This window comes from Chiloscyllium plagiosum, chromosome 20 (genome assembly GCF_004010195.1).
Source record: "Chiloscyllium plagiosum isolate BGI_BamShark_2017 chromosome 20, ASM401019v2, whole genome shotgun sequence".
In the NCBI taxonomy this organism is placed as follows: domain Eukaryota; kingdom Metazoa; phylum Chordata; class Chondrichthyes; order Orectolobiformes; family Hemiscylliidae; genus Chiloscyllium; species Chiloscyllium plagiosum.
In genome coordinates, this window is record NC_057729.1 from 28274389 (window position 1) to 28299206 (window position 24818).

The following is a 24818-nucleotide window of genomic DNA, read 5'->3' on the forward strand; positions in this document are numbered from 1 at the left end:
GTCTCAATACCAGAAACTTGGCTGTTTGTGCTACATACTTCTGAGTGTCCATCACCCTCTACATTTTCCAAAACAGCATACTTGTTTGAAATGTGGATAGCCATAGAAGACTCCTCCACTACCTGCCTTACCTCTCTTACCTTTCTTAACCCATTTATGTGACTGACTGCATCTGAGGCTTTCTCTCCTTCCTTTAACTGCCATCTATCACATCCCCTTGCTCTTGTAAATTCCTCATTGCCTCTAACTGTCTCTCCAACCAATCCATTTGATCCAATAGGATTCGCAACCACAGGCATTTATTGCAGATATAATCCTCTAATGCGTAAACTTTCCCTAAACTCCCACATCTGACAAGTAGAGCATATCACTCTACTAAGGGCCATTTTTGCTCTTTCAATCTACAGACCCAGAAAATAGCACAGTCTTATTCCTCTACAAAACACTGCTCCAGATTAAATTAATACTTATGGCTTACATTTTAAGTTAAATCAAGAGACATAGCTCAATAAAACATTTAATCAAGAAAAAACCCACTTTACTCACTACTGCAGACTTATTTTAAGGCCGTGCTTAAAATCCACTTATCTACTTCTCTGCTGTGACCTTTCCCAAACAGGTTCCTCCAAGATCAGTTGTTTTTTAATTTTCCCAGACTCACTCTGATGCCAGTGATACATGAATTTAACAGCAAAGGCAGTAACTGGTAACTCTGTCAGTTAGCAATGTGGGTTTCTCTATCTCTTTCCTGTCTGTCTGTCTGTCTCTCTCCTGCACTGACCTCATCATATGCTTCCTTTGTCTCGTCTTCTCCCTTTTAAAAATACTGTTGTTTTGACTTTTTTTTTCTCAAGTTCCAAAACAATGCAAAGGCATATAAAACAAGTCACTGCTGCTCCTGGAATTCGAGGAAATCACCTCCAACACCTAAAATACCTCAAAAAAGGAACAGCTGTTACAGCCAGAAAGTTTTCCTGTCCTCCATCTTGGATTGCCCAGAATCCTTCTATGCCTGACAAAATGATTTTGTTTTATTACCTCAACTGTATTGTTAAGTTTTACTGTTACATTTTACAAAAACATGCCTACTGTACAATTAAATGCTACATCTATTTCTTTACAGAAGTCCGAATGGATGACAACTACATGTAATCATGCACTTTATGCTATTTGCGATGTTTTCACACAGTTTTATGAAGTTTTAAATCATGTCCTATTGGATGACATATTTGCTCAGCTGCATTGGTGTGTACAGCAAGGTAACCTAATTGTCTTTATTCAGGAATTGTGTACAGGTAGACTTTTAAAATATACAAGAACCATTTGAATTGTTGTTTGGTAGTCTGGAGCTTGAATATTGCTGAAAAAGAGACATGTTGCCAAAGCTTTTTGTCGTGCACTTATCAGGATAAATGCAAGAATACCAAATTTGAAACAATCATGGCGACTTACATGAGAGAATAAAGGGCTGATTGATTTGGCAAAAGTTTGCAGAGGAGAATTTAACAGAGTTAAATTGCAAACTTCCTTTTGAGCATGCTCCTTTTGCCTGTAAATGTATGGGAATAGATTCTAGGAAGAGTAGCTTGGCGCACTGCAAATTAGAAACAAAATAAAGAAAGGAAGCCTCTCTGCAAGAGCTATTATAGGCTTTATGACAAACGAATCCATGCTGTTAGCATTGTTTTGCACCACTGTTCTGCCCTCCTAAGTTCAGTGACTCTCCCACTCTACTTGTAATGAATTCTGCAAACTGTTGTTTGTTTGAAATTTTATGATCTTGTATTTGTTCTGCAGATCACAAGATGAAAGTCTTCAGTCACATGTCTCTCAGCTTGTGATTTCAATGAAATTCTAGCTGAATATTCCCAGTGATTGGTTTTATAAGAAAAAGAAGTAAGCATATGTTAGGTACAGACAGGATAGATCGAGTGAATCCTTAGAGTGAAGGCAGTAGGAGTATACTTAAGAAAATCAGGAGGGCAAGTAGGGTTAAGGAGAATCCAAAAGGTTTTTACAAATACATTAAGGCCCAAAGGGTAACTAGGAAGAGAACACAGCCCCTTACAGATCTGCAAGATGGCCTTTATGTAGAGCCACAGAAAATGGGGAAGATACTAAACAAGTATTCTGCATTAGAATTTACTGTGGAAAAGGTCATGGAAGATAGAGAATGTAGAGAAATAGAAGGTGACATCTTGAAAAATGTCCATATCCTGAGGGACAGGATGTACATGTATTTGGAAAGGCAAGACTGATTACGGATAGTCAGCATGGCTTTGTGCATGGGAAATCATGTCTCACAAACTTGATTGAGTTTTTTGAAGAAGTAACAAAGAGGATTGATGAGGGCAGATCGGTAGATATGATCTATATGGTCTTCAGAAAGGCGTTCAACAAGATTCCTCAGGGGAGATTGGTTAGCAAGGTTAGATCTCATGGAATACAGGGAGAGCTAGCCATTTGGATACAGAACTGGCTCAAAAGTAGAAGATAGCGTGGTGGTGTTTTCAGATTGGAGGCCTGTGACCAGTGGAGTGCCAAAAGGATTGGTGCTGGGTCCACTACTTTTCATCATTTTTCTAAATGATTTGGATGCAAGCATAAGAGGTACAGTTAGTAAGTTTGCAGATGGAGGTGTAGTGGACAACGAAGGAGGTTACTTCAGATCACAACGGGCACTTGATCAGATGGGCCAATGGGCTGAGAAGTGGCAGATGGAGTTTAATTCAGATAAATGTGAGGTGCTGCATTTTGGGAAAATAAGTCTTAGCAGAACTTGTACACTTAATGGTAAGGTCCTAGGGAGTGTTGCTGAACAAAGAGAACTTGGAGTGCAGGTTCATAGCTCCTTGAAAGTGGAGTCTCAGGTAGATAGGATAGTGAAGAAGGCGTTTGGTATGTTTTCCTTTGTTGGTCAGAGTGTTGAGTACAAACAGACCCCACCACCAGGGATATATTTCCCTCCCCACCCCTCTCCGCCTTCCGCAAAGACCGTTCCCTCCGTGACTATCTGGTCAGGTCCACACCCCCCCTCCGACCCACCCTCCCATCCTGGCACTTTCCCCTGCCACCGCAGGAACTGTAAAACCTGTGCCCACACCTCCTCTCTCACCTCCATCCAAGGCCCTAAAGGAGCCTTCCACATCCATCAAAGTTTTACCTGCACATCCACTAATATCATCTATTGTATCCGTTGCTCCCGATGCGGTCTCCTCTACATTGGGGAGACTGGACGCCTCCTAGCAGAGCGCTTTAGGGAACATCTCAGAGACACCCGCACCAATCAACCAAACCGCCCCGTGGCCCAACATTTCAACTCCCCCTCCCACTCCTGCGAGGAGGTTGAGCAATTCATCAACTTCACCAACACATTCCACCCTGACCTTAAATTTACCTGGACCATCTCTAAAGGAGCCTTCCACATCCATCAAAATTTTATTATCTCTCCACGCTTCAGGCTCTCTGCCTTTATTCCTGATGAAGGGCTTTTGCCCGAAACGTCGATTTTGCCTGTCCTCGGATGCTGCCTGAATTGCTGTGTTCTTCCAGCACCACTGATCCAGATGTTGAGTACAGGAGTTGAGAAGTCATGCTGCGGCTGTATAGGACATTGTTTAGACCACTGTTGGAATATTGCGTGCAATTCTGGTCTCCTTCCTATCAGAAAGATGTTGTGAAACTTGAAAGGGTTCAGAAAGGAGTTCCAAGGATGTTGCCAGGTTTGGAGGATTTGAGCTATAGGGAGTGGCTGAACAGGCTGGGGCTGTTTTCCCTGGAGCATTTGAGGTTGAGGGGTGACCTGATAGAGGTTTACAAAATCATGAGGGGCATGGAAAGCATAAATAGACAGAGTCTTTTCCCTGGGGTTTGGGCATCCAGAACTATAGGGCATAGGTTTAGGATGAGAGGGGAAAGATATAAAAGAAATCGAAAGGGACAACTTTTTCACGCAGCTGGTGGTACATGTATGAAATGAGCTGCCAGAGGAAGTGGTGGAGGCTTGTAGAATTGCAATATTTGAAAGGCATGTGGATGGGTATATGAATAGGAAAGGTTTGGAGGGATATGGGCCATTTGCTGGCAGGTGAGACTAGATTGGGTTGGGATATCTGGTCGGCATGGACGGGTTGGACCGATGGGTCTGTTTCGGTACTGTACATCTCTATGACTCTGTGATAATATCTGTCTGTTTTTCATGGAACAAGTAATACAGAAAGATGTTTTTTAAACCATCTTGGCCTAATTAAATTTTCAGTTTTGACAACTGCATAATTGTATTTACAAGAGATGGTAATTTGACACCTTGAACCAATTTGATTTGAATGGGTGGTGATACATTGAAGTGTTTCTTGCAATTTTCAAGTGATTTAATTCTTTTTCTTTGACCCTTTCATGTCGTTATAGATAATGAACAACTGGCCCGATCAGGAACAAATTGTTTAGAAAATGTGGTCATACTAACTGGACACAAATTCAGTCCTTTAGTCTGGGATAAAACCTGTGCTTGCATGCTGGGCATTTTCAAGACCACTATTCCCCATGCGTAAGTTCAAGTTGCCATATATCAAGATGGCTGTAAAGGTTTGTGTGCTTTTTTTTCCAACATTGACAGTTTAACTGAATCCGGAGGTACTATAGCCATTGCATGAACACTTCACGCTCACTTTAAAAACCCAATCAATTGTGGCCTGATGGCACCTTTTATTGACTTACTCTGATTATCTATTTTGTGTTTACTATGCAGCCTTCTAGCATGGCGACCCACAGGCATGGAAGAAGAACCTTCAGAGAAGAATTCAGTGAGTGTAATTTGAATCAAATAATTACAAGGTCTGAATGTCTAAAGACTGCTTTTCTTTCAAAAAGTGCTCATTATTCTGTTATAACTTAGACATGTCTCATTGTTAAAGGATTTGGAAGTTGATCGTCAATCAGTCTGCAGTACAGATCGAAACCTTTCTGAAAAAGGTCAAAGCCAGATATCTAACACCAGTGATGAAACTTGGAAGAATAGACCACATGCAAGTAAGTTATGTTTTTGTGCTCCATGTTTTCTGTTTGTTAAATATTCATGGAGGATTTTCCTGAACAGTTGGTTATAAATATCTATTTGTTCTAGCTATGTATGAATACTCTTCAATTGATAAGCGTTGCTGCAACAAGCACTAATAAGTATAGATTCCAGTTGAAGTAACAAAGGCTACAATCTGAGTCTTGGAAAAACTTTAAAGTCACCCTTCTGCATAGGGTGAGGAAAAAGAAGTTAACAATCCTCCTGCTTCTGCTGACTGTCGAATGACTCATGTCAGCAAATGAATGTGAATGGCATTATGTATCGTTTTTAAGGCGCAACAAAACATAATTTGGGGTTAATAATCACATTCTTCTTAAATTTTAAATGTGTGAACAGCCAGAATGCTGGATTTTTTTGCATGGTATCTGTATATTGATTAATTGAATTTTCAAATTCTCCTAATCTCGTATCATGTTCCGTATTACATCCAATAGCAGGGAAAAAATTGACTCAGCAACTTGTCTATGCAACTAATGACTGACTGTTTAGATGACATGTCAGCATCCAATTAATTCTTTTGAGTTGATGCATGCTTTTCTCATTTTTATTCTTTTGATAGTATGTGGGTCTTTCTAGCATTGTTGCTCATCCCAAATTGCTCTTGCTGGACCGATTCGGAGGACAATTAAAAGTCAATCACATTGCTGTGAATCTGGAGTCAAATATAAATCAGATCACGTAAGAATGGCAGATTTCTTTCCCTAAAGGACATCAGTGAACCAGATAGGTTTTTATCCAAACATCAATAGTTTCATGGTCACCAATACTGAGAATAGCATTTATGATCCCAGCTGATGGTAGTCCTGACTCCAGAATAAAACCAGGCTTGATAGGCATTAGTTTTGTTTTTGCAGTTTAATAATATTATTGGTTAGTGAACACAGTCACAAGAAGCTTCCATCGTACTAAACTTTTATTACACATGTGAGAAAAACACAATTTACTTTATACAAATAAGAACTACTTATAATGGTCTTTTTGCAAATATCTAAAACAACGGGCCAACACTTTTCCCAAAACAACAGCCTTCAAGATATTCAAACATCAGTGAAAAGTGACCCTGTTTGCACGATTCATTGTGTACATCTTTTTTTTTTTGACCAACTTCTGTGATCAGTTGATAGTCTTTAGTTAATGTCTCTTTTTAAGATCTTTGAACTGTTTGTACATCTTGAATTACTTCTTAGCATGTGTTCTTTTAAGCTCATGTAATCACCTTGTAGCATGTTTTCTTCTCTGACATTTTAAAGCCTTTTGTTTCTGTACCAATTTACTATTCAACTTGGGGATTTTAAAAATGCCTCATTAAATGCATGGAGACAAATTTACCTATAACCCTCACAACTCTCCAGACCGAAAAATGAAAATAAAACAATGTTTCCTCATGTATCCACAATACAGAAATACAAATCAAACTTAAATCTAAAGATGGTTCTGTCCATTTTAAAATTCAAGTTTCCAAAAAAAAATTTCTCAAACATTTATCACATTTTCAATTTTTTACTTAGTTGAATTTAACAGCCACCAGCTACCACGGTTGGATTGCAACTATTATCCTCGAGGGCATTAGCTCAAGCACCCTGACTACATGTTTAGTGACATTACCACTGTTTATAAAAGAACGAGTGAAACAGCTACACCTGATACAAAACTAATCTGATAGTGGTAGCCAGCAATTGTATTAGAATTTCTTCACTACAACTGTCCAAATACATGACCTCTTCCACTTAAAAGGATGAAGGCAGCAAGTGCATGGGCTGCTACTATATGGAAGATTTCTTGTTAGTCATGTGTTGAAAGTATATTTTTATGTCTTCAATGCTGTTAGGTCAAAATCCTGCAACTCCCTACCTAAGTTAACAACACCACAATGCACTGCAGTGATTCAAGAAGGCTGCTCACTTCCATCTTTTCAAGGGCATTTAGGGATAGGCAATTAATTAGATTAGATTAGATTAGATTACTTAGTGTGGAAACAGGCCCTTCGGCCCAAGTCCACACCGACCCACCGAAGCACAACCCACCCAGACCTATTCCCCTACATTTTTCCCCTTCACCTAACACTACGGACAATTTACCATGGCCAATTCACCTAACCTGCACGTTTTTGGACTGTGGGAGGAAACCGGAGCACCCGGAGGAAACCCACGCAGACATGGGGAGAATGTGCAAACTCCACACAGTCAGTCGCCTGAGGTGGGAATTGAACCCGGGTCCCTGGCACTGTGAGGCAGCAGTGCCAATTTTGGCCATATCAGCAGTGTGCAAACAGAAAAATAAATATGGAACAAACATAGAGTTGTATCAGGTCACCTCTCCATATTGAGTGCGTTACATTTGAATAACTTCCAAGCTTCCTGTTGGGTAGTCTTGTACAGCAAGAATGTTGTTACCATCATGTGATTTATCAACAACTCCCATTATGAGAAATTAATGGTAAAATATGCATTTAAAATTTTAGTGCCCTGTTTTTTTAATGCCTGCACTAATGAATGAATGTTGCTTGAACCCTCCAATGATTTAGTGATTTTGCTGATTTTTTTCCAAGAAATATCCGATCAGAAACTCTTTGCTGCCCTCCTCATCAAATGTGTTGTGCAGCTGGAATTAATCCAAACAATAGACAACATTGTGTTCTTTCCAGCAACAAGCAAAAAGGAAGATGCTGAAACAATGGCAGCTGTACAGGTAAAATAACCAATTTACTGAATAAAACTTCCTCCCAATGTCAAATGTTGCTAACAATTGTTAAAACTTCAATCAAATTCTTGCTCCTTCCTGTACCAATCTAAATGATCAGTTGGTGAGTGAGAGTATCTTAATCTGTTTGTATATTGGTGCATACTCCACTCTGGGGCAAGAGCAAACTATTTAAGTATCTGGAAGGTGATACTACATCCAAACCCTGAGTGGGACACTCCCATTTATTATGGCTGTCTGGTTGTTTGTCAGCTGACTTCTAACACTGTGTGACAGGGTGTTTTTATATTCAACACAATTGATCATGGGATAGTTCTTCAACTGGGAGTTTCACTGCAGGATAATGCTGAAACTTGCGCTGGTACACGTGAGAGCATTCAATCCCAGTAGCACACTCCAGTAGAGTTTGCGGTTTGAGATAGAATCATCAAGGAAATGGCTTGCTGTTGAGAGACTGGTTGTCAGTCTCTTATTTCCTTTGTAATCACAAAAGATCGTAGTCCTGTCTATTGAATTACCTCTTTTCTTCCCTTTTGAAGGGCTGCTTTTAAAGTTTCCTTTGCATCTGTACAAGTTAAATTTGTAGCTCTCTCTCTCTCTCTCTCTCTCTCCAGGCAGCAATTAAATGCACATTCACAGTTTTTGTCACTGTATCAGCTCTTTTAAATAGATTTCGGAATTTTAAGCTAAAAATGCCCCCACAGTACTTTGAGGTTTTGACCTGTGGTCATGACAGTGGTCAAGCTTCATTCTGTTCCCAGCATTTAAAATAATATAGACATTGATGGTAAGGTGAATAAAATATGTTTTTTAACAAGTCAATTAGGGAATAAAATAATTCAGTTAATTAAAACACATTAAGTACATATGATGTGTCAATACTTTAGCATGTGAAGACTCCAGGATACTGGTCATATTCAGGGCAAAATATGCCTACACTCTGTTTGTGGCTAGACGTACTTGGCTCAGAATGAGTTGAAAGCCATGCTGCAGTCAATGCAATACGTCAGGGTGGGAAAATTACCTGGATATCTTGGACCAGGAGATTATCACATGCCTTTAGGAAAGGGTCTTCTGGTTAACTAATTGGTTGTGGACAGGTGAGTGTTACTGCAAGTGAGGCAGATAAGGGGACCAAGTGGATAGGAGCACAGAAACCTCGGTCTCTGCAATTGCCAAACAAGTTTGAGGCTTTTTTTGGCTTGCCTGGATCTGTAGAGGTGGGTGAGCTAACTGACTAGCATCAGTGCACAGAAAAGTGATGAAAGCAAAAAGGAATGTCGTGGTAGTAGGAGACTGCGTAGTGTAAAGATTGACTCAGGATTTGAGGCATGTTTGCTCACGGCTCGAGAGCATCTTGGAATTAGAGGGGGAGAATTTGGTTCTCGGTTCAATGGTCAAAGCAAGACAAAAAGTAATTTAGCATCATGAGGAACTAGACACTAAATTAAGTCATAGATCCTCCAAGATAATAACCTCTGGAATATTACCTGAGCAATCAGCAAATAAGATGAGAGAAATGAATGCATGATCTAAAGACTGGCACCAGTACTGGGAAAAGTGAGAACTGTAATGTTGAGACCTGAACTGTGCTGGTACTGGAATTCTAGCAAGGTGCATAACTAGGGAATTAGAAAGAATATTGAACTCAATATTGGGACAATGGCTCAAATTTAGGAAGGTATAGTAACTGAAAGAGTAAAGACAAGGCAAGTGCGAAAGGTATTAATAGAGGAAATGACAAATGTTATGGGAGAGAATGCAGAGTACAAATCTCAGACTAATTCAACAGATAAGGCTAGAGGTTACGTGAATAATAAAAATGGGAAAAAGGCTCTGCATCTGAATGCACATGGTGTTCAAAACAAAGCAGATAAACTGAACACAAATAAAATATAATGTAATCTGGTAACCATTACAGAGACATGGTTGAAGGATGTTGCACATTTGGACCTGAATATTACAGGGTTCAGGATATTAGAAAGTACAGGTCGCTGTGCTAAAGCAAGGAGGAGTGGGTCTGTAAATTAATGTTGGTATTAGCACAATCCAGTTATGAGGTTATGAAAGCAGTACTAGCTAAAGTGAACTAGCAAAATTAGGTTGAGGGATAAGCCAAAATAGAGATGCAGTTGCAGAAATTTACAGGGATATTTCAGAATTTGCAATAGATACATGCACATAAAGCAAAAATTTCCATGGGGAAGACCCAGCATCCACAGTTAACAAAGAAAAAGTTAGAGGTAGTATCAAATTATAAGCAAACCATATAATTGCCCAAAGACTGCTGGCAGGTTAGAAGGTTAGACAACCATTCTTCGCTGTTCTTTATATACTAAAAAATTATTAAGGATGGAACTATTGGAACTTTTTAAAAAAAAAGTTTCAGTTTTATTCATTTACAGAATGTAGGTGTTGCTGGTTTGGCCAGCTTTTATTGCTCATCCTTAATTGCTCAGAGGATAGTTAAGAGTCAGCCACATTGCTGTGCTTCTGGAGTGGAACATGGACCATAAGATGGCAGTGAATGAACTTGATGGGTTTTTCACGACAATTGATAATGGTTTCATGGCCATCATTAGACTCTTAATTCCAGTTTTTTTTTTACATGAATTGAAGTTCCACCATCTGCCATGGCAGGATTCCAACCCAGGAGTCCAGAACATTATCTGGGTACCTAGATTGACATGAGAGAAAGCTAACTATAGAGAGAAAAATAGTAAGTGTTTCTATAAACATTTTAAAAAGAAGAGTTAACACAGATTTTTCATTTGCGAAGTTGCACATGTGACTGATGCTGCAATCATAAGTGATAAGCCCTAATCTAGCCTTTTATAATCATAGGAATTTCATGAAAGAAGCCACTGAAGGTGATTTGGCTCAGATCACTGCCCAAGAAATTTCTACAGCAATGACCTTGAGCCGATATAATTGGCCTCCAGTAACCACAACTATTGTACTTTGTGTTAACTATGACTCTAGCCAGTGGAGAGTTTTCACTAATTTCCATTGACTTCAGTTTTCCTATGGTTCCTTGGTGCTTTACTTAGTCAAATGTTGTCTAGATGTTAAGGGTAGTCACAGGTGCCCTCATCTCTGGAATTCCGCTTCATATTTAAACCAAAGCTGTACAGAGGTTGAAATCTGAGCAGTGAAGTACAAATTGATCATCAGTCAGGAGCACATAGTCAACAGAAACTAGCTGTTTCCTAACTTGACCAAGGGAATTTGAAATCTACATCAGCTGAATCATTACTTGTGACAGTACTAGAGGCTTAAGAATAGGTCACTTGTTTGCTCACACTTTATTTGTTGGACTAGGAAAATATGGAAAAGGCACATTACATTTACATGTCATTGGAGCAAGTACATACGTGTCATGAATCTATAATCAATTGTTTTTATGTACAGAGGGATTCACTTGATGCTGACGTTCATATAGATACTCAAGACCAAGGAATGTATCGATATATGACTTCACAGCAACTTTTTAAACTCCTGGATTGTCTTTTGGAATCACACTCATTTGCAAAAGCTTTCAACTCAAATAATGAACAGAGGACAACATTATGGAGAGCAGGTAAATACATATTAGCAATTAAAAATGAAACTCAATATCTTAATTTTGAACAAGCTGCATTAATCTCCTTTTCCCTGCTATGTTGCATTTGAACAGTAATACTTCATTTCACTCACATTTATAAGTAAAGTAGTTTTAATTCAATCAGAAGCTCACTAAATGCACTCCGCTTTATGAAACAGCTATGGAACTATTTAGGTGTACTTCAAACCCAAATTTAGTTAATTCTGCAGGATCTGGTTTAGAACAAGCTGCATTAATCTACTTTTCCCTGCTATGTTGCATTTGAACAGTAATACTTCATTTCACTCACATTTATAAGTAAAGTATTTTAATTCAATCAGAAGCTCACTAAATGCACTCCGCTTTATGAAACAGCTATGGAACTATTTAGGTGTACTTCAAACCCAAATTTAGTTAATTCTGCAGGATCTGGTTTAAGTCCATAAATTTAGCTTTTGTTTTAATCAAATATATAATTAAACTCCATTTGCTGTATGAATTTGGCTATTCATTTGCTAGCATTTCACACTTGGAAGTAAAATACATTTCATTTGGAACATCATCAGCATAAACAGTTCTGCGTCCTAACCAGAAACAGTTTGTCATTATTAATGTGGAGAACTTGCAAAATGGGTGATTTGGGTTTTTTGGCACCGCCATCCTAATTGTTTGGGCTAGGCATATTATTGAGAGCATGAATTACAGATTTATTTTCAATATGTTCTTATGAAAGAGCATTGATCAGGATACTTGGCATCTTTCTGAATTGACAGACACTGGAGGAGAATGCAGACTAACTTTTAAAGAAACAGCAACAGTTTTGAAAGATGTAATTTTTGTAATGTTGTGACAACTCTATCCGCACCATAGTTGCAGATATAATTTATTGGACAAAATGAAGATCGATGAATACAGGTGGATTACACATCTATAATTTGGATCCATACACTGATGCTGCCAAACTTGCTTTGTTTCCCAGGACTTTTGTTTTTATTTCAGATTCATGATACTTTGCACAGTTTGCAAGTTAGCATATGCTTTGGATTTCTCACCTTTTCTGTAGAGAGATTTTGTGGTCATTCAACACTCCATCCTCGACTCCATAGATTGCACTATTTTTTTTTTGTTTTTTATTGGATCATTCATCCCAAGCACACATCTAATTCAAGGCAGGTCAATTTGGTAAACTAATGTTTTTGTGGAAACTGATTTCTTAAAAGGCAGAGAAAGTATATAGAACTCTGTGTAATGACAGCATAAAATTGGTTACTTATTATCATATAATACTAAGTGCAGACTTTGAATTCCTTTACTACTTATTCCAGGATTTAAGGGCAAATCTAAGCCTAATCTCCTAAAGCAGGAAACCAGCAGTCTTGCCTGTTGTCTTCGTATATTGTTCCGTATGTACACAGATGAAAATCGGCAGGATTCTTGGGACCATATTCAGAAACGACTGTTGAAGTATGAGAATTTATTTGTTTTTTTTTGTTTTATTGTTGTACCATATTGTCAGTCATGAAAGCTGAGCAAGATTTGAGGCCCTGTCATAAATTATGCAGCATTACAGAGATTACCTTCATGCATGTGTTCACATATCTGTGCTGTGCTGCAAAAGTTTTTAATTTACGTATTTAGCAATACTAAGATGACTATTTGATGTACAGCCAATGGCAAGTGCTTTGGGGGTTTGTCCTGAATTTGTGAAAATGCTCCATTTTATTTGGTTTGACTTCTTTATTTCTGGAGAAGGGCTTATGCCCGAAATGTCGATTCTCCTGTTCCCTGGATGCTGCCTGACCTGCTGTGCTGTTCCAGCAACACATTTTCAGCTCATATTTGTTCCTTGCTTTGTAGCAACAATAATCAGAAAAGTAGCTACCTTTGACTTTCTTTACACTACATTGAATAAACATCCAAGACTAGCTGATATGTGCATGCCTCAGAAATGCAGTTTAATTTAGTTTGTTCTTGACAAACAAAGGTCAATTGGCACCATCACTCTGTGATCACAAGTTAGTGAAATATGATGAGTGATGGTATTCACCTCATTTTAATTTAAGCAGTATCCCATACTCTGAAACACGGAAAAATGTTAAAAGATTTGGTTTGATCAAGAAAACAAGCTTATTGCACAAAAATGAATATAACCTGAACTAAGCCAAGCTTTCTAAATGTAGAAGAAAGTAATGTAAAATAAAATATGCTAGCTCCATAAAGTAGTTTGCAAGATTACAAAACACATGGACAACAAAATACAGAAAACCAGAGAAATTTCCCTTTTGTGCCAACTCTTTAGGTTTGACTTTACTGCTTCTCAATCCCAAGAGTTGCGCAGCCTTTTCCTTTCACATGGACAACTTTTTAATGTATTAATACAAATGTTTGTTCCTTGTTTCTAATAATTGATGGTTAATTCGAAGCTTTTTTTTTATGTCCTTGTTTTATCTTTCAGCTGGTTAATGTACCTAATTGTGTATTTACTTCGTCGACATTGTAGCACAGTACTATTTTTCAGTCTGTCTAATGGTGTCACTTTTTCAGCAAGTGTCATTCCTTTTCTAGATGGTTAACACCTGTTTCAAATTCACTTAAAATAATTATGACATACTCATACCATATATTGTATTCACTAAAGCTAATTAACAAAGTAACAGCTCTATACCATTCACCAATATACAAATTACAGATCATAGAGGTGTCTGTGTATATTCATGCTTTAGGTACTTAAAAACTTGAATATGCCAAAGGACTCCTTGCTGATATGCCACATTGTGCCCTCCATAAAATTCAGATCATTAAGACCATAGCCCTCTGATATATCTGGGCTGTTGTAATTCTGGTTTATTATATGTTGCCTAAGTCCTGAATTTTGTGATTCCCTTCCTACACTGCTCTACCTTTCTCTCACAATTTAGTCATAGAGATGTACAGCATGGAAACAGACCCTTCGGTCCAACGTGTCCATGTCGACCAGATATCCCAACCCAATCTAGTCCCGCCTGCCAGCACCTGGCCCATGTCCCTCCAAACCCTTCCTATTCATATACCCATCCAGATGCCTTTTAAATGTTGCAATTGTACTAGCCACCACCACTTCCTCTGGCAGCTCGTTCCATACACATACCACCCTCTGCGTGAAAAGGTTGCCCCTTAGGTTTCTCTTATATCTTTCCCCTCTCACCCTAAACCTATACCCTCTAGTTCTGGACTCCCTCACCCTAGGGAAAAGACTTTGTCTATTCATGCTATCCATGTCCCTCATGATTTTATAAACCTCTGTAAAGACAAGGGATTCCTTAAAACCTACCTCGTTGACCAAGCTTTTGTTTACCTAACTCAGTATCTCCTTATGTGGCTCACGTCATATTTTGTTTTCTATTCTTCTGTTGTGAAGAATCTTCTGATATATTGTTGAATTGATGATATAAATATAAGTTGCTATTGAGGAAGTAATATTTGAAATGAAGTCTTGGATGGTCTAGAAGATAGTGTACCCATATTTCCAAAAGATATTTCTACTCAAAGATTATGAAAATTGTTGCTGTAAGTCATTTTTTTTAGTAGTTATTCATGCAATAGGGAATAGCAGTTATTCATCTGAGTTCTTCTGAATACATGGTGATGCATGTTCTCCCCCACTGAAGAGTAGCTCAGGCTACTTCAAAGCGCCTTTTCGAGTAAATCATTTTGGAATTAGACTGGAGTTACATTCTCAGCCAAACTGATGAGTACAGCAGATCTCTTCCGAAAAGAACATTAATGAGCCAATTGAGTTTGTAATAGCAATTCATTAATACCCAGGGAATATACCAACACTAGTGTTTTGTTAGATATATTTCACATGCTTTCCCTTTTGTGTATTAAAAGGAAGTGATAATTCAGAATATTTCTAACTTGTTGAATTCTTATTTTCAATGCCATTCATATCTTTTGTGACTTTTTGTCTCTGAGCAACCTCTCAATATTGCAGTTTTTTAAAAAAGTTTTCATTTTATGTGTAACTTGGCCTAATTCTGTTGTATTCCGTGGATAACATTTGTTTGAAGAACAAGCAATATCTTACCAAGACAGAAATCATGTTTTTTTTTAACGGGATGAAATCCAAACGAATAGTTTCCAAATGAAAACATTTCCCCTGGGGAAAGTAATGTTAATGTTTGTCAGTTTTTCAACTGTCATTTCATAGAAAACTTTGTTTTTCACTAGTGTTTGCAGTGAGGCCCTTGCCTACTTCATAACACTGACCTCTGAAAGTCACCGTGAAGCATGGACAAACCTGTTACTGCTTTTCCTTACAAAGACACTCAAAACTAGTGATGAAAAGGTAAGGATGAAACTTATTTTGTTCTACTATTTATGTGCTTGAAAGAGTTAAATCACATGTAAAATAACAAGAGATTACTTTTATAGTTTTTTTAAAAATCTGTAGGGAAGTAACAGTCAAAAATTAATCTCATTCGAAATGTGGGATGGGGACTTTAAATCCAGCACCTCCTATAATTGTTGAGAACCAATGTAATTGTAAGATGGTGACCACACTCATTTCAGTGAACACTAACAGGCTTATTAAACTTAAGAATTTACAAGGTACCCTAAGAAAGAATATCCTTCTGGAACCTTACAGACTCAGACTCAAATTTCATGTCTGTTGACATCACAACATAACTACTGAGCATGTGCGTAAGGAACCATTATTTATAGCAAGTGTAACCTGCCCTTTACTTCAGTCTCCTACTAAGGTCTCTTATGGCATCCCTTTTAGCTGTTAACATTTATCTCTTTACTCTCACCATTCCTCCCACAAGTCTCCTTTGCTTAAAGCATTCAGCTTCTAGTGCACTCACAACTCCCTTGGATGTACAGGATGTACATGCTCCCTTATCCTCTGTGAAGGTGAGGGCAGGTGTGTGGTTGGATACCAACTTCACTGTTGATAACAAGAACATAAGTGCATCATCATCAATATGGAAGTAGTCTCTGGATCAGGATCAATTAAAAATTGCTGCATGGAACTCAAGACTGTTTGCCCATGTATTTCTAAACCTTTCTTTTTTCAAACGAACATTTTCATTTCATAGGTCTTTTCTATCATGAACAAAGGCTTATTTCATTACGTTTCTCTGCAAACTTAAATGAAGACTTTTGCTTTTGTTCTGAGGGTTTTCTTTTTCGAATGTAAGATCATTCATTAATTATTTTCCTTGATAATATTTCACTGTGATCTTTGAACATGCAATATTTCTGTATTAGAGAGACTATTTCCTCCTTTGAGGTTTCTCTTTGTTGTGTCAAATGTTTAAGAACACTGGCCATTTTGCACAGGACTTTTGAAAATCTTGTATGTAATCTTTTTCAGTCTTGCATTGTGACACCTACTAATTAGGCTTTTAGTCAAGAGTCTCTGAGGTAGTTTGACTACTACAATTTTTGTTTAACTTTGATTTAATTGGGCTGCTTTTTCAGCTCCCCTTTAAACTTCTCCAATATATTTGAGTTCTGAAATGTCTTGAGTCTGCACTTCTTTTTTTAAACTTGAGTGTTTCTATGGCTTCATGATGGAACTCAGTTTGCAGATTTGAATTGGCTGTTCTGTTAAGAATATCTGAATGTTTGAGGCTCATTATGAGCTGCTGGGACTAGGGTGTCTGCACTTTGCAGTTGTTAAGCACATTTAGCTACAACATTATCAGGTCTTTTACTGTTAGCTGAGTTTCCTGGAACTTTGCTAAGGTTTTGGTTGTATCTAATGGGTATTAAGATGTAATGAACAGCAACTTGACCTTTCGGATGTTGGTATTTTTCTGCTTCCCTTTGCTTTGTTGGCCTTTATCACAGGAAGAAATTACTTCATGTATTTGCAGTTGCTGCTGTGTCCTTAGTAAGATCTACAGTTGTGCTCTTCAACAAAAGGGTGACTCCCTTCAAGAGGGATGTCAGAGCCTTCACGAACTGAGATGACTTCTGCTTCCATTAAATCAACAAGATGACTGGAGCTTTGTTCCAATAAGGGTCAGTTAGCTCACTTGGTTTGTGAAGTAGAGTGGTACCAACAGCACAGGTTCAAATCCCATGTTGGCTAAGGTACCCGTGAAGGCCCCTCCTTCTTAACCTCTCCCCTTGCCCAAGGCATGGTACCCTGTGGTTAAACTTGCCACCAGTCGTCTCTCTAATGAGAAAGCAGCACAATGGTCCTCTGGGACTGAGAACTTTACTTCTTTTCTGTACCATCAGTTCCAGAAGGACATTGCCCTCTTGTAGCAGATGACCTTTCAGCTTTCTTTACAAATATTTTGAGCCACTTTTTTTGAGAGAAATTAAGAGTCTGTGTTACCACTTTTTGTATTCCTGGGGCTGGAGTGCCTGTAATGGAAAGTGATTCCTGGTATCTTGAATCTATTTCAATGTCACCATTGTCACTAAAAGAAAAATATTGAATACTGTTGTCTGCTAACTGAAGAATGTTTTAAAGCTACGCATGCAGCTCCATTTAATAAAGAAGTATAATGATTAGAAATGAGATGACTGATTTCGATGATGTCAGTTCCATTAGCACAAAGTGTCTGCTCTCTAATTTTGATTTTAACTCCAAATGACTCAATGTTGAACAGCAGGCGGTATGAGAATTTTGACCGTCAACAAGCATTTGAAAGAATCAATACATCTGTATCTGTTCCAATTTACAGTTAGATTGTTAGCCATTAACGCTGATATGACAGCTTAGAATTCATCTTGTAGATCTATGCAAGCAAGGATAAAGTGATACAGTGGGCCTACCACATCCTCCAATAAGAATTCATCCTGTCCCTCTACTGCTGTAACATCCACAGACTGTCTAATTTCTGTGGTTGCTATTGCAGCTGTGATTTGGTCTCTGTCTTGGCATTTGGGTCACTCGATTAAAATGGGCTGAATTTCCAGCAGTGGCATGTCTTAATGGCATCATCTGCATAATAATTCTTTGTGCTTACTGTTGACAAAGACCTGTAATCTACGATTCTGTTTTGCTCCTGTGTACAATTGTTTTTGCTGAAAACATGCTGCATTCCCTACTGTCTTTTCTCTGATGCTTTGACAGCTTTTATGCATGCATTTCCCTCTGATAAGGGATGAACCTTTAAAATCTGATGCTTGCTGCTTTCTGTAGCTGCTGAGTTTCTCTTAAGGTATTGCCTTACTTCTGTGTTTGGACTGTTGGGCTGGTCGTCTTCATCTGCATCACTGTGCCACTTTGCTTAAGGTGATCTTTACCATTGGCTTCATGATCTGACAATATGGTTACTGACTGCCACCATGTGGCAATGAGGTCTGTTTTCATCGAAGCGAATATTAACGGGCTTTATTAAACATAATTACTTACAAGATATGTGAATAGAGGATATCTTTCTGAAACCTTACGGACTTTGATACCTATTCCATGTGATCTGAAGTCACTATGACATGGCTGATGTGCACATGCATAAGGAGCTAGTCTTAAAGTAAAAGTATGATTAACTCTGCAGTGAATCAAAAAGGGTAACAGCGAAGGTGAATAGCAGGAAAATAAACATTACAACCACTGCAAGCAGGACAAACTTAATGCCCTCGTCTTTCATGTACATGATTCCAGAATTGGTAAAAAAAAAATTTTAGCAAAGAACAAACATCTTTGAAGTACTGTTCAAGCTGATTTTTTTTTTTTGTTGTTGCTGTTTCTTACCGTTCATTTTTCCATGGGGTTTTATGTCCCTATTCTTCCTGATACGAAATGCAATTTTGGGGTAAGCACCCATGGTTCATCTTGAAAGTGATATTGATGCATGGCCATGTCAGAACCAAGTCTGAATCTGTTATCCTGTTAGTATACACACATTTTGGATCTGAATTACAAGCCAACAGATAGAAATCCCATCCATTGGTTTGTTTTCTTTTAATTTGCTTTGTTGCTGGTTAACTAAGCTTAGTATACAAGAAAACTTGTAAAATCAGATTCAAACTGTGATTGTGTGTAATATCAAATACTAAACGTGTTAAGTAAGCCACTGCTTGAAGGAATGTTATTAAGGATAAGTTGACATAATTAAACACCTGCAGAAAAATAATTAGAGGATCTTAAAGATAAAACCAGTTGAAACCAAAAACGAGTAACAACATTGGCAAAAGTGCCCTTTGGTGTTTGTGATTTGAAGTGATATCAATGGTGATCTATAAATTTTATACAGCCAACTAAGTTGCAAGAATGGAGTAGTGAATGACCGCCAGATTGACGTGCAAATTTTAGTTCATTACATTTATAAAAATTAAAATATTTATTCCTTTAGTCTGTGCTTCTGACATTTTATTTTGTTTTCTTTTGAAGTTTAAGATCCATGCATCAGCATACTATCCATACTTGTGTGAAATTGTACAGTTTGACCTCATCCCTGAACTGAGAGCAGTTTTACGCAAGTTCTTTCTACGCATCGGCTTTGTATTTCAAATATGTCATTCAGAGGAGCAGCCACAAGAAGATGCTACATAACAAAAAGTCAGCATGCATTTCGACTCCAAGCCTGTAAATTGAATCTCTGTAAATGTATTACCTGTTGTAGTCAAAGAAACATGAAGTTTGGAGCTATTTTTAAACATTGTTAGATAAGCCCAACATAAATGATGTGCAGCTTGTATAATTTCCTGAATCCCTGTGCATTTCTATAATTTGCTTTTATTAACTTCTGTTTGTCTTAATGGAATATCTGCATTATTTCTAATATGTCTTTAAAATACCTACTTAAAACCATTTCAAGGACTTCAATTAGTTATGTATGCCAACATTACGGGACATTACAGACTTAAACAGTAAATATTCAAGGTAAATATATGGTTTGGACACAATACAGTGTAAAATGAAGTTGTTAATATCATGAAAACATTATGGTTTCAGTGCTTTTAAATTAGTAACTGTTAAACCAAGAAATGTATAATTTTGAATTATAGTTGTGACACATCACAATTAATTGCTTATTTTGAGAATGTTGATAATTGAAAGATGCTGAGAATTTGAGACAAAAGTGGCAATTTTCAGTTCAATATTTCCTCATTGCACAATTCCATTTTGTTTTGAGTGAAAGTGATGAATCTCAGGTGTTTCTGATTTCTGCATGCAGAAATGCTTTGGAGTTTGCATATCCATTTCCCTCCTGTAAATTATGACGATAGATCTTAGAAAAGCACAATTATAAATTTGCAATAAGGAAACAACATTAATACCCTTTGAGAATGAAGCTTGATTTCAACTTGGCTGTTTTAGGACAGAGAAAGGAACATTGCAATGTACAGATTATACACAAACTGTCCCACGTGGCAAAATTTCTTAACTTTGTGTTGCTATGAATACCCAGGGAAATACAATCCTCTTTTTATCTCTTAACTAATGCGCCATGAATCCTGTAGCATCTCAAGGCCAAATCCTGCAGCATGAGAATGTTCATTGTGTCTCAAACCTACAGGATTTGCCAACATCTCAATGTAATTATTTTTATAAAACTACATAAAAGCTATGCTTTATACTGTAGGGAAACTACATGTTTAACAAATGAAAAATAGTTAGTTGTGCTTAGCCTCTATTCCCTCACAATAACTGTTCCTTAAAACATAGCCTGATTCTGCACAATGTATTAACTTGCAGCTAGATATTAATAGGGTGTAACATAACTGGCAGACCAATATCTAATGTTCTGAATTGTATTTTTGCTCACTGACAATAATCTTCGTGCCTACGTGCTGATGGGTAGCTTGTTGATCTCCTTGGATTTCATCCCCCAGTTTACTTTTTCAAGTCTTGTGAATTTCGTGAAAACAACACATTTTGAACAGATCTTGATAGGTCCTTTGTATATTACTGCAACCTAATCATAAAGTGCAGATGTCAGGCAGCCAGTTAGAAAAACAGTCTAAGTCTGCAACATTTAACAAATCTAAGACCTGTGTTTTTGCAACTGACAATGCAGAAACTTCACTGATGCTACACTATGTACAATAGAATTATGTATTTCCCAGACATTTGATATTTATTACAATTTAACTATGTAAATTGGGTAAAAAAAAAACTATTAAACACTTGATTAGAAGCTAAAAGTCATCTTAATTTTTAATTAAAATTCATGCATTAGGAATAGTTGATCAGATATCTGTTTCAGTATATTTACATTAGAACTCAAAAGATAAGGAAGAAAATCCGTAGTGATTGCTGTGTTTCACACTGACTTCCACTAAAGTGTAAATTCCCACAAGCCTTTCTCTCAGCTGTTAAAGCCAGCATCGGTAACATACCACACTCTTCAATATCAAATGGTAAAAAGAGTTGAGGCAGAACCCTTTTCTTTTGTAAAATGGGGTAAATTAATGATGTAAGATGCTTACCTGAAAGGATTGTAAATTTTCCCCGTTTGTTTAATTTATATTTTAAGTGCAAGCAAATATTCTAGCATTTATATGTAGAATGCTGTGACTTTACAGAAGTTTTGAAAATGTTGGTTTGCTTGAAGATTTGTATTAGCGCCAATGATCTCAGTCCACAAGTGTGAAGTCATACTGATGTACAGTTGCATAAGCACTGTTTGCACTTTTGACCAAAGAGCCATTACAAATTTGAGAAACTATTCAGTGGGGAGACATCAGATTATTGAATTATAATCAAGCTAAATACAATGTTACCACTGCCCTGTCTGAGAGCACACTTCCTATGGAATGAAGATTCAATCTGGGATTTCCTGATCTTCATTTATCTCTGATCTTTGAAACAGCTGTAGCGTAAACGTATATAAATTGATACTGTTGCTTCAATGATTCACCAGCTATAACTTGGACAAACCACCAAGCTGAAATCTTATTGCAACGAATGTCTATAATAAATCAGATGTTTACCATACATTTGAGCAATTCTTAGGTGGCTGTAACACCTCAGGAAAAGCTTACAATCTTAAACACACCATGTTGTCTCGATTTACACTTAACACATTGAGATTGTTAGAGAGGATAGTTTTAACTCGTGAATATGTATTTGCTGATTGAATGTGCTCTGTTGATGAATGAGGACATCAACACAAAAATAAAGATTGCAATGGAGGAGTTTAAGTCAGTAGGTCTAAGAGATTATGATAAAATATCTCAAATTATATGGGAATTAAATGTTTAAAATCACACAACACCAGGTCATAGTCCATAATGTTTTATTTGGAAGCACTAACTGTTGGAGTGCTGCTTCTCCTGATGAAGGAGCAGCACTCCAAAAGCTAGTGCTTCCAAATAAATCTGTTGGACAATAACCTGGTGTTGTATGATTTTTAACTTTGTCCACCCCAGTCCAACACCCACACCTGCACATCAGGGAATTAAATGTGTATTTTAAATTGCTTCACTTGTCATATTATATGTGCTATGGGCTTGACCATCAATGCAAATTCTTTTAAGCAGCTCCTTTCTAAAACACCATGTCAAAAAGTATACTTGCAAATCATCATCAAAAAGTAAAAATGAAAGATTGTAATTTAGTACTAAATTTGGCATTAAATGAGCATCAAATTAATTTCCACAGATATGCATTAAATGCAACCAATATTAGCATTAGGTATAGATTTTTTGTTTAGCTAGAATCCTACTTTTTTTTCCTGATTCTGGCTTTGTTTGATTTATTTCATTGGTGTGGGCAGTGGTCATATATTTAATGTGTTTTTCTTTTAATAATCAGGTAATTTAGTTATGTAATTGACAGAAAATCACAGCAGTACACTCAACAATTCTGTTCAAATTTATACTTGCATGTTATGTCCACCAATAACATTTATAACTAGTGGAAAAGCTTTTACCATGCAGATGTGTAAACGTATTTGCTTATAGTTCTAGAGAATTAGTTTGTTATCTAGCTCCATGAGCCTTGTTCAATATCTATTCCTGCAATTGATTCACTTAGAACATTTATAAACTTTCAAAGAGCTAAAATAGCTTGCTGATTTGTGACATTTTGCAAAAATATAGATACTGCTGCTCGTGTCTCTTGTATGATCACCGTAGCCTTGCAATGCTCACCACCTAGAGCATAACCACTGAATATAAGCCCCAATTTTCGTGAAGAAAGATGAACACTAATGTAGCCAGATGTGCTCAAATTCTGTGTCAATTTGTGTCACTGGTTTTTCCTACTCAGTAAAATTGCTTGCAGAATTTGCCATGTATTACAGAACATTCAGAGGTGTTGCTGCTGCTTCAGCAGTGCTGATGAATGGTGAAGCCATTGTTCCTCATTTGCTTTGCTGCTCTGAGGCTATTGATGTTGCAATTGGAGATGCAATGTAACCTCAGCAAGGCACCAAGTACTTTGACTATTAGATAAGACATATTAAACACTTTCATGATTTGATCTTGTCTAGCAGTGCTTGTGCTATCATAGTATCACACTGAATGAACACTGACTTTCTTTTATTATACTTAGTTTTGAATGAGAGTTCAAGTATTCTGTGCAACCAAGGTAGGGTAAAATGATGAACAGGTGACAGTTGCATTTCAGATGAATGTACTCTTGTATCATGAGTTGTTACCGTGGTCATCTTAAGTATTCTTGCCAGTAAATTACATTTTGTATATCGATAAAATATCATTGCATTAACCAGTGTTGCATTTGTTGCTCCTTGCTGTTCCTAAAGACATTGATGAGCTACGAGAGGCAAGCATTAAAGTGGGTGATGTTAAATCATGTGTCATTCCAGTCCTCACCAATGTGTATATCTGTGGATTTTCAAAGAGGGATCACTGATTCGTGATCCTGGCCAGGGTCTCTTCCTTTCCCTCTCTAACAACTACAATAAACTCTTGACTGTCTCCAGCTGTGATCACCTAAAAATAGAACCTTGCTATTTTCTATGACTTTGTACCAGACCAGGTAATGTATTTTCAATGAGTCCTCAAGCAAGACTATTCTCAGGTTATTTCATTGAGAATTCCCATTTTAAAAAGCAGCAGATCCCAGGCTGTAATGTCAAAAGAAATCTTTGCACCCTAATTTAAATAAGTTTGATTGCTAAGATTAAATTTCTAATTTGGTAGTGTTGTCGTGTTGTATGAATGTATATGCTAGAACAATCTGTTAATTTTTTGGCACCACTGAAAATATAGAGTGTGCTTTGGTTATTATCCCAGAAATTCAGTTAATGGAAATGATATGCCCATGGTGCAAACTAAAAAGAATAACTGAATCCTGAAAATTTGAACTGATGATTACTGTATCCAATCATAACTCCATTTTGGTGTACTATTTGGACTGCTTGTCCGCAGAATGTTATGTTTACATATTTAAGTTCTAATACATTATGGAGACAATGTAAAAGTAATTATTCATAGGTTTTATGAATTATATATATATTACTGTGAAGTGCATTTAAGAATATATATAATTTAAAAGCATTCCTTGCCACTGTGGATGTATAAATATTTTGAAAAAACAGA

At 37.2% G+C, this 24818-nt stretch overlaps 1 protein-coding gene across 1 annotated transcript in view; it reads left to right on the forward strand.

Moving 5' to 3' along the window:
• LOC122560111 (brefeldin A-inhibited guanine nucleotide-exchange protein 2-like) overlaps window positions 1–21945 on the forward strand; it is a 98890-nt gene extending 76945 nt beyond the window's left edge. Inside the window, exons 31-39 of the mRNA XM_043710359.1 lie at window positions 1124–1259; window positions 4408–4546; window positions 4748–4802; window positions 4914–5028; window positions 7626–7765; window positions 11189–11357; window positions 12686–12824; window positions 15570–15687; window positions 19699–21945. Of these exons, the coding sequence (XP_043566294.1) occupies window positions 1124–1259; window positions 4408–4546; window positions 4748–4802; window positions 4914–5028; window positions 7626–7765; window positions 11189–11357; window positions 12686–12824; window positions 15570–15687; window positions 19699–19860 (1173 nt within the window). The 3' untranslated portion in view covers window positions 19861–21945. The remainder of the gene's footprint in view (window positions 1–1123; window positions 1260–4407; window positions 4547–4747; window positions 4803–4913; window positions 5029–7625; window positions 7766–11188; window positions 11358–12685; window positions 12825–15569; window positions 15688–19698) is intronic.
• Window positions 21946–24818: the final 2873 nt, after the last annotated feature.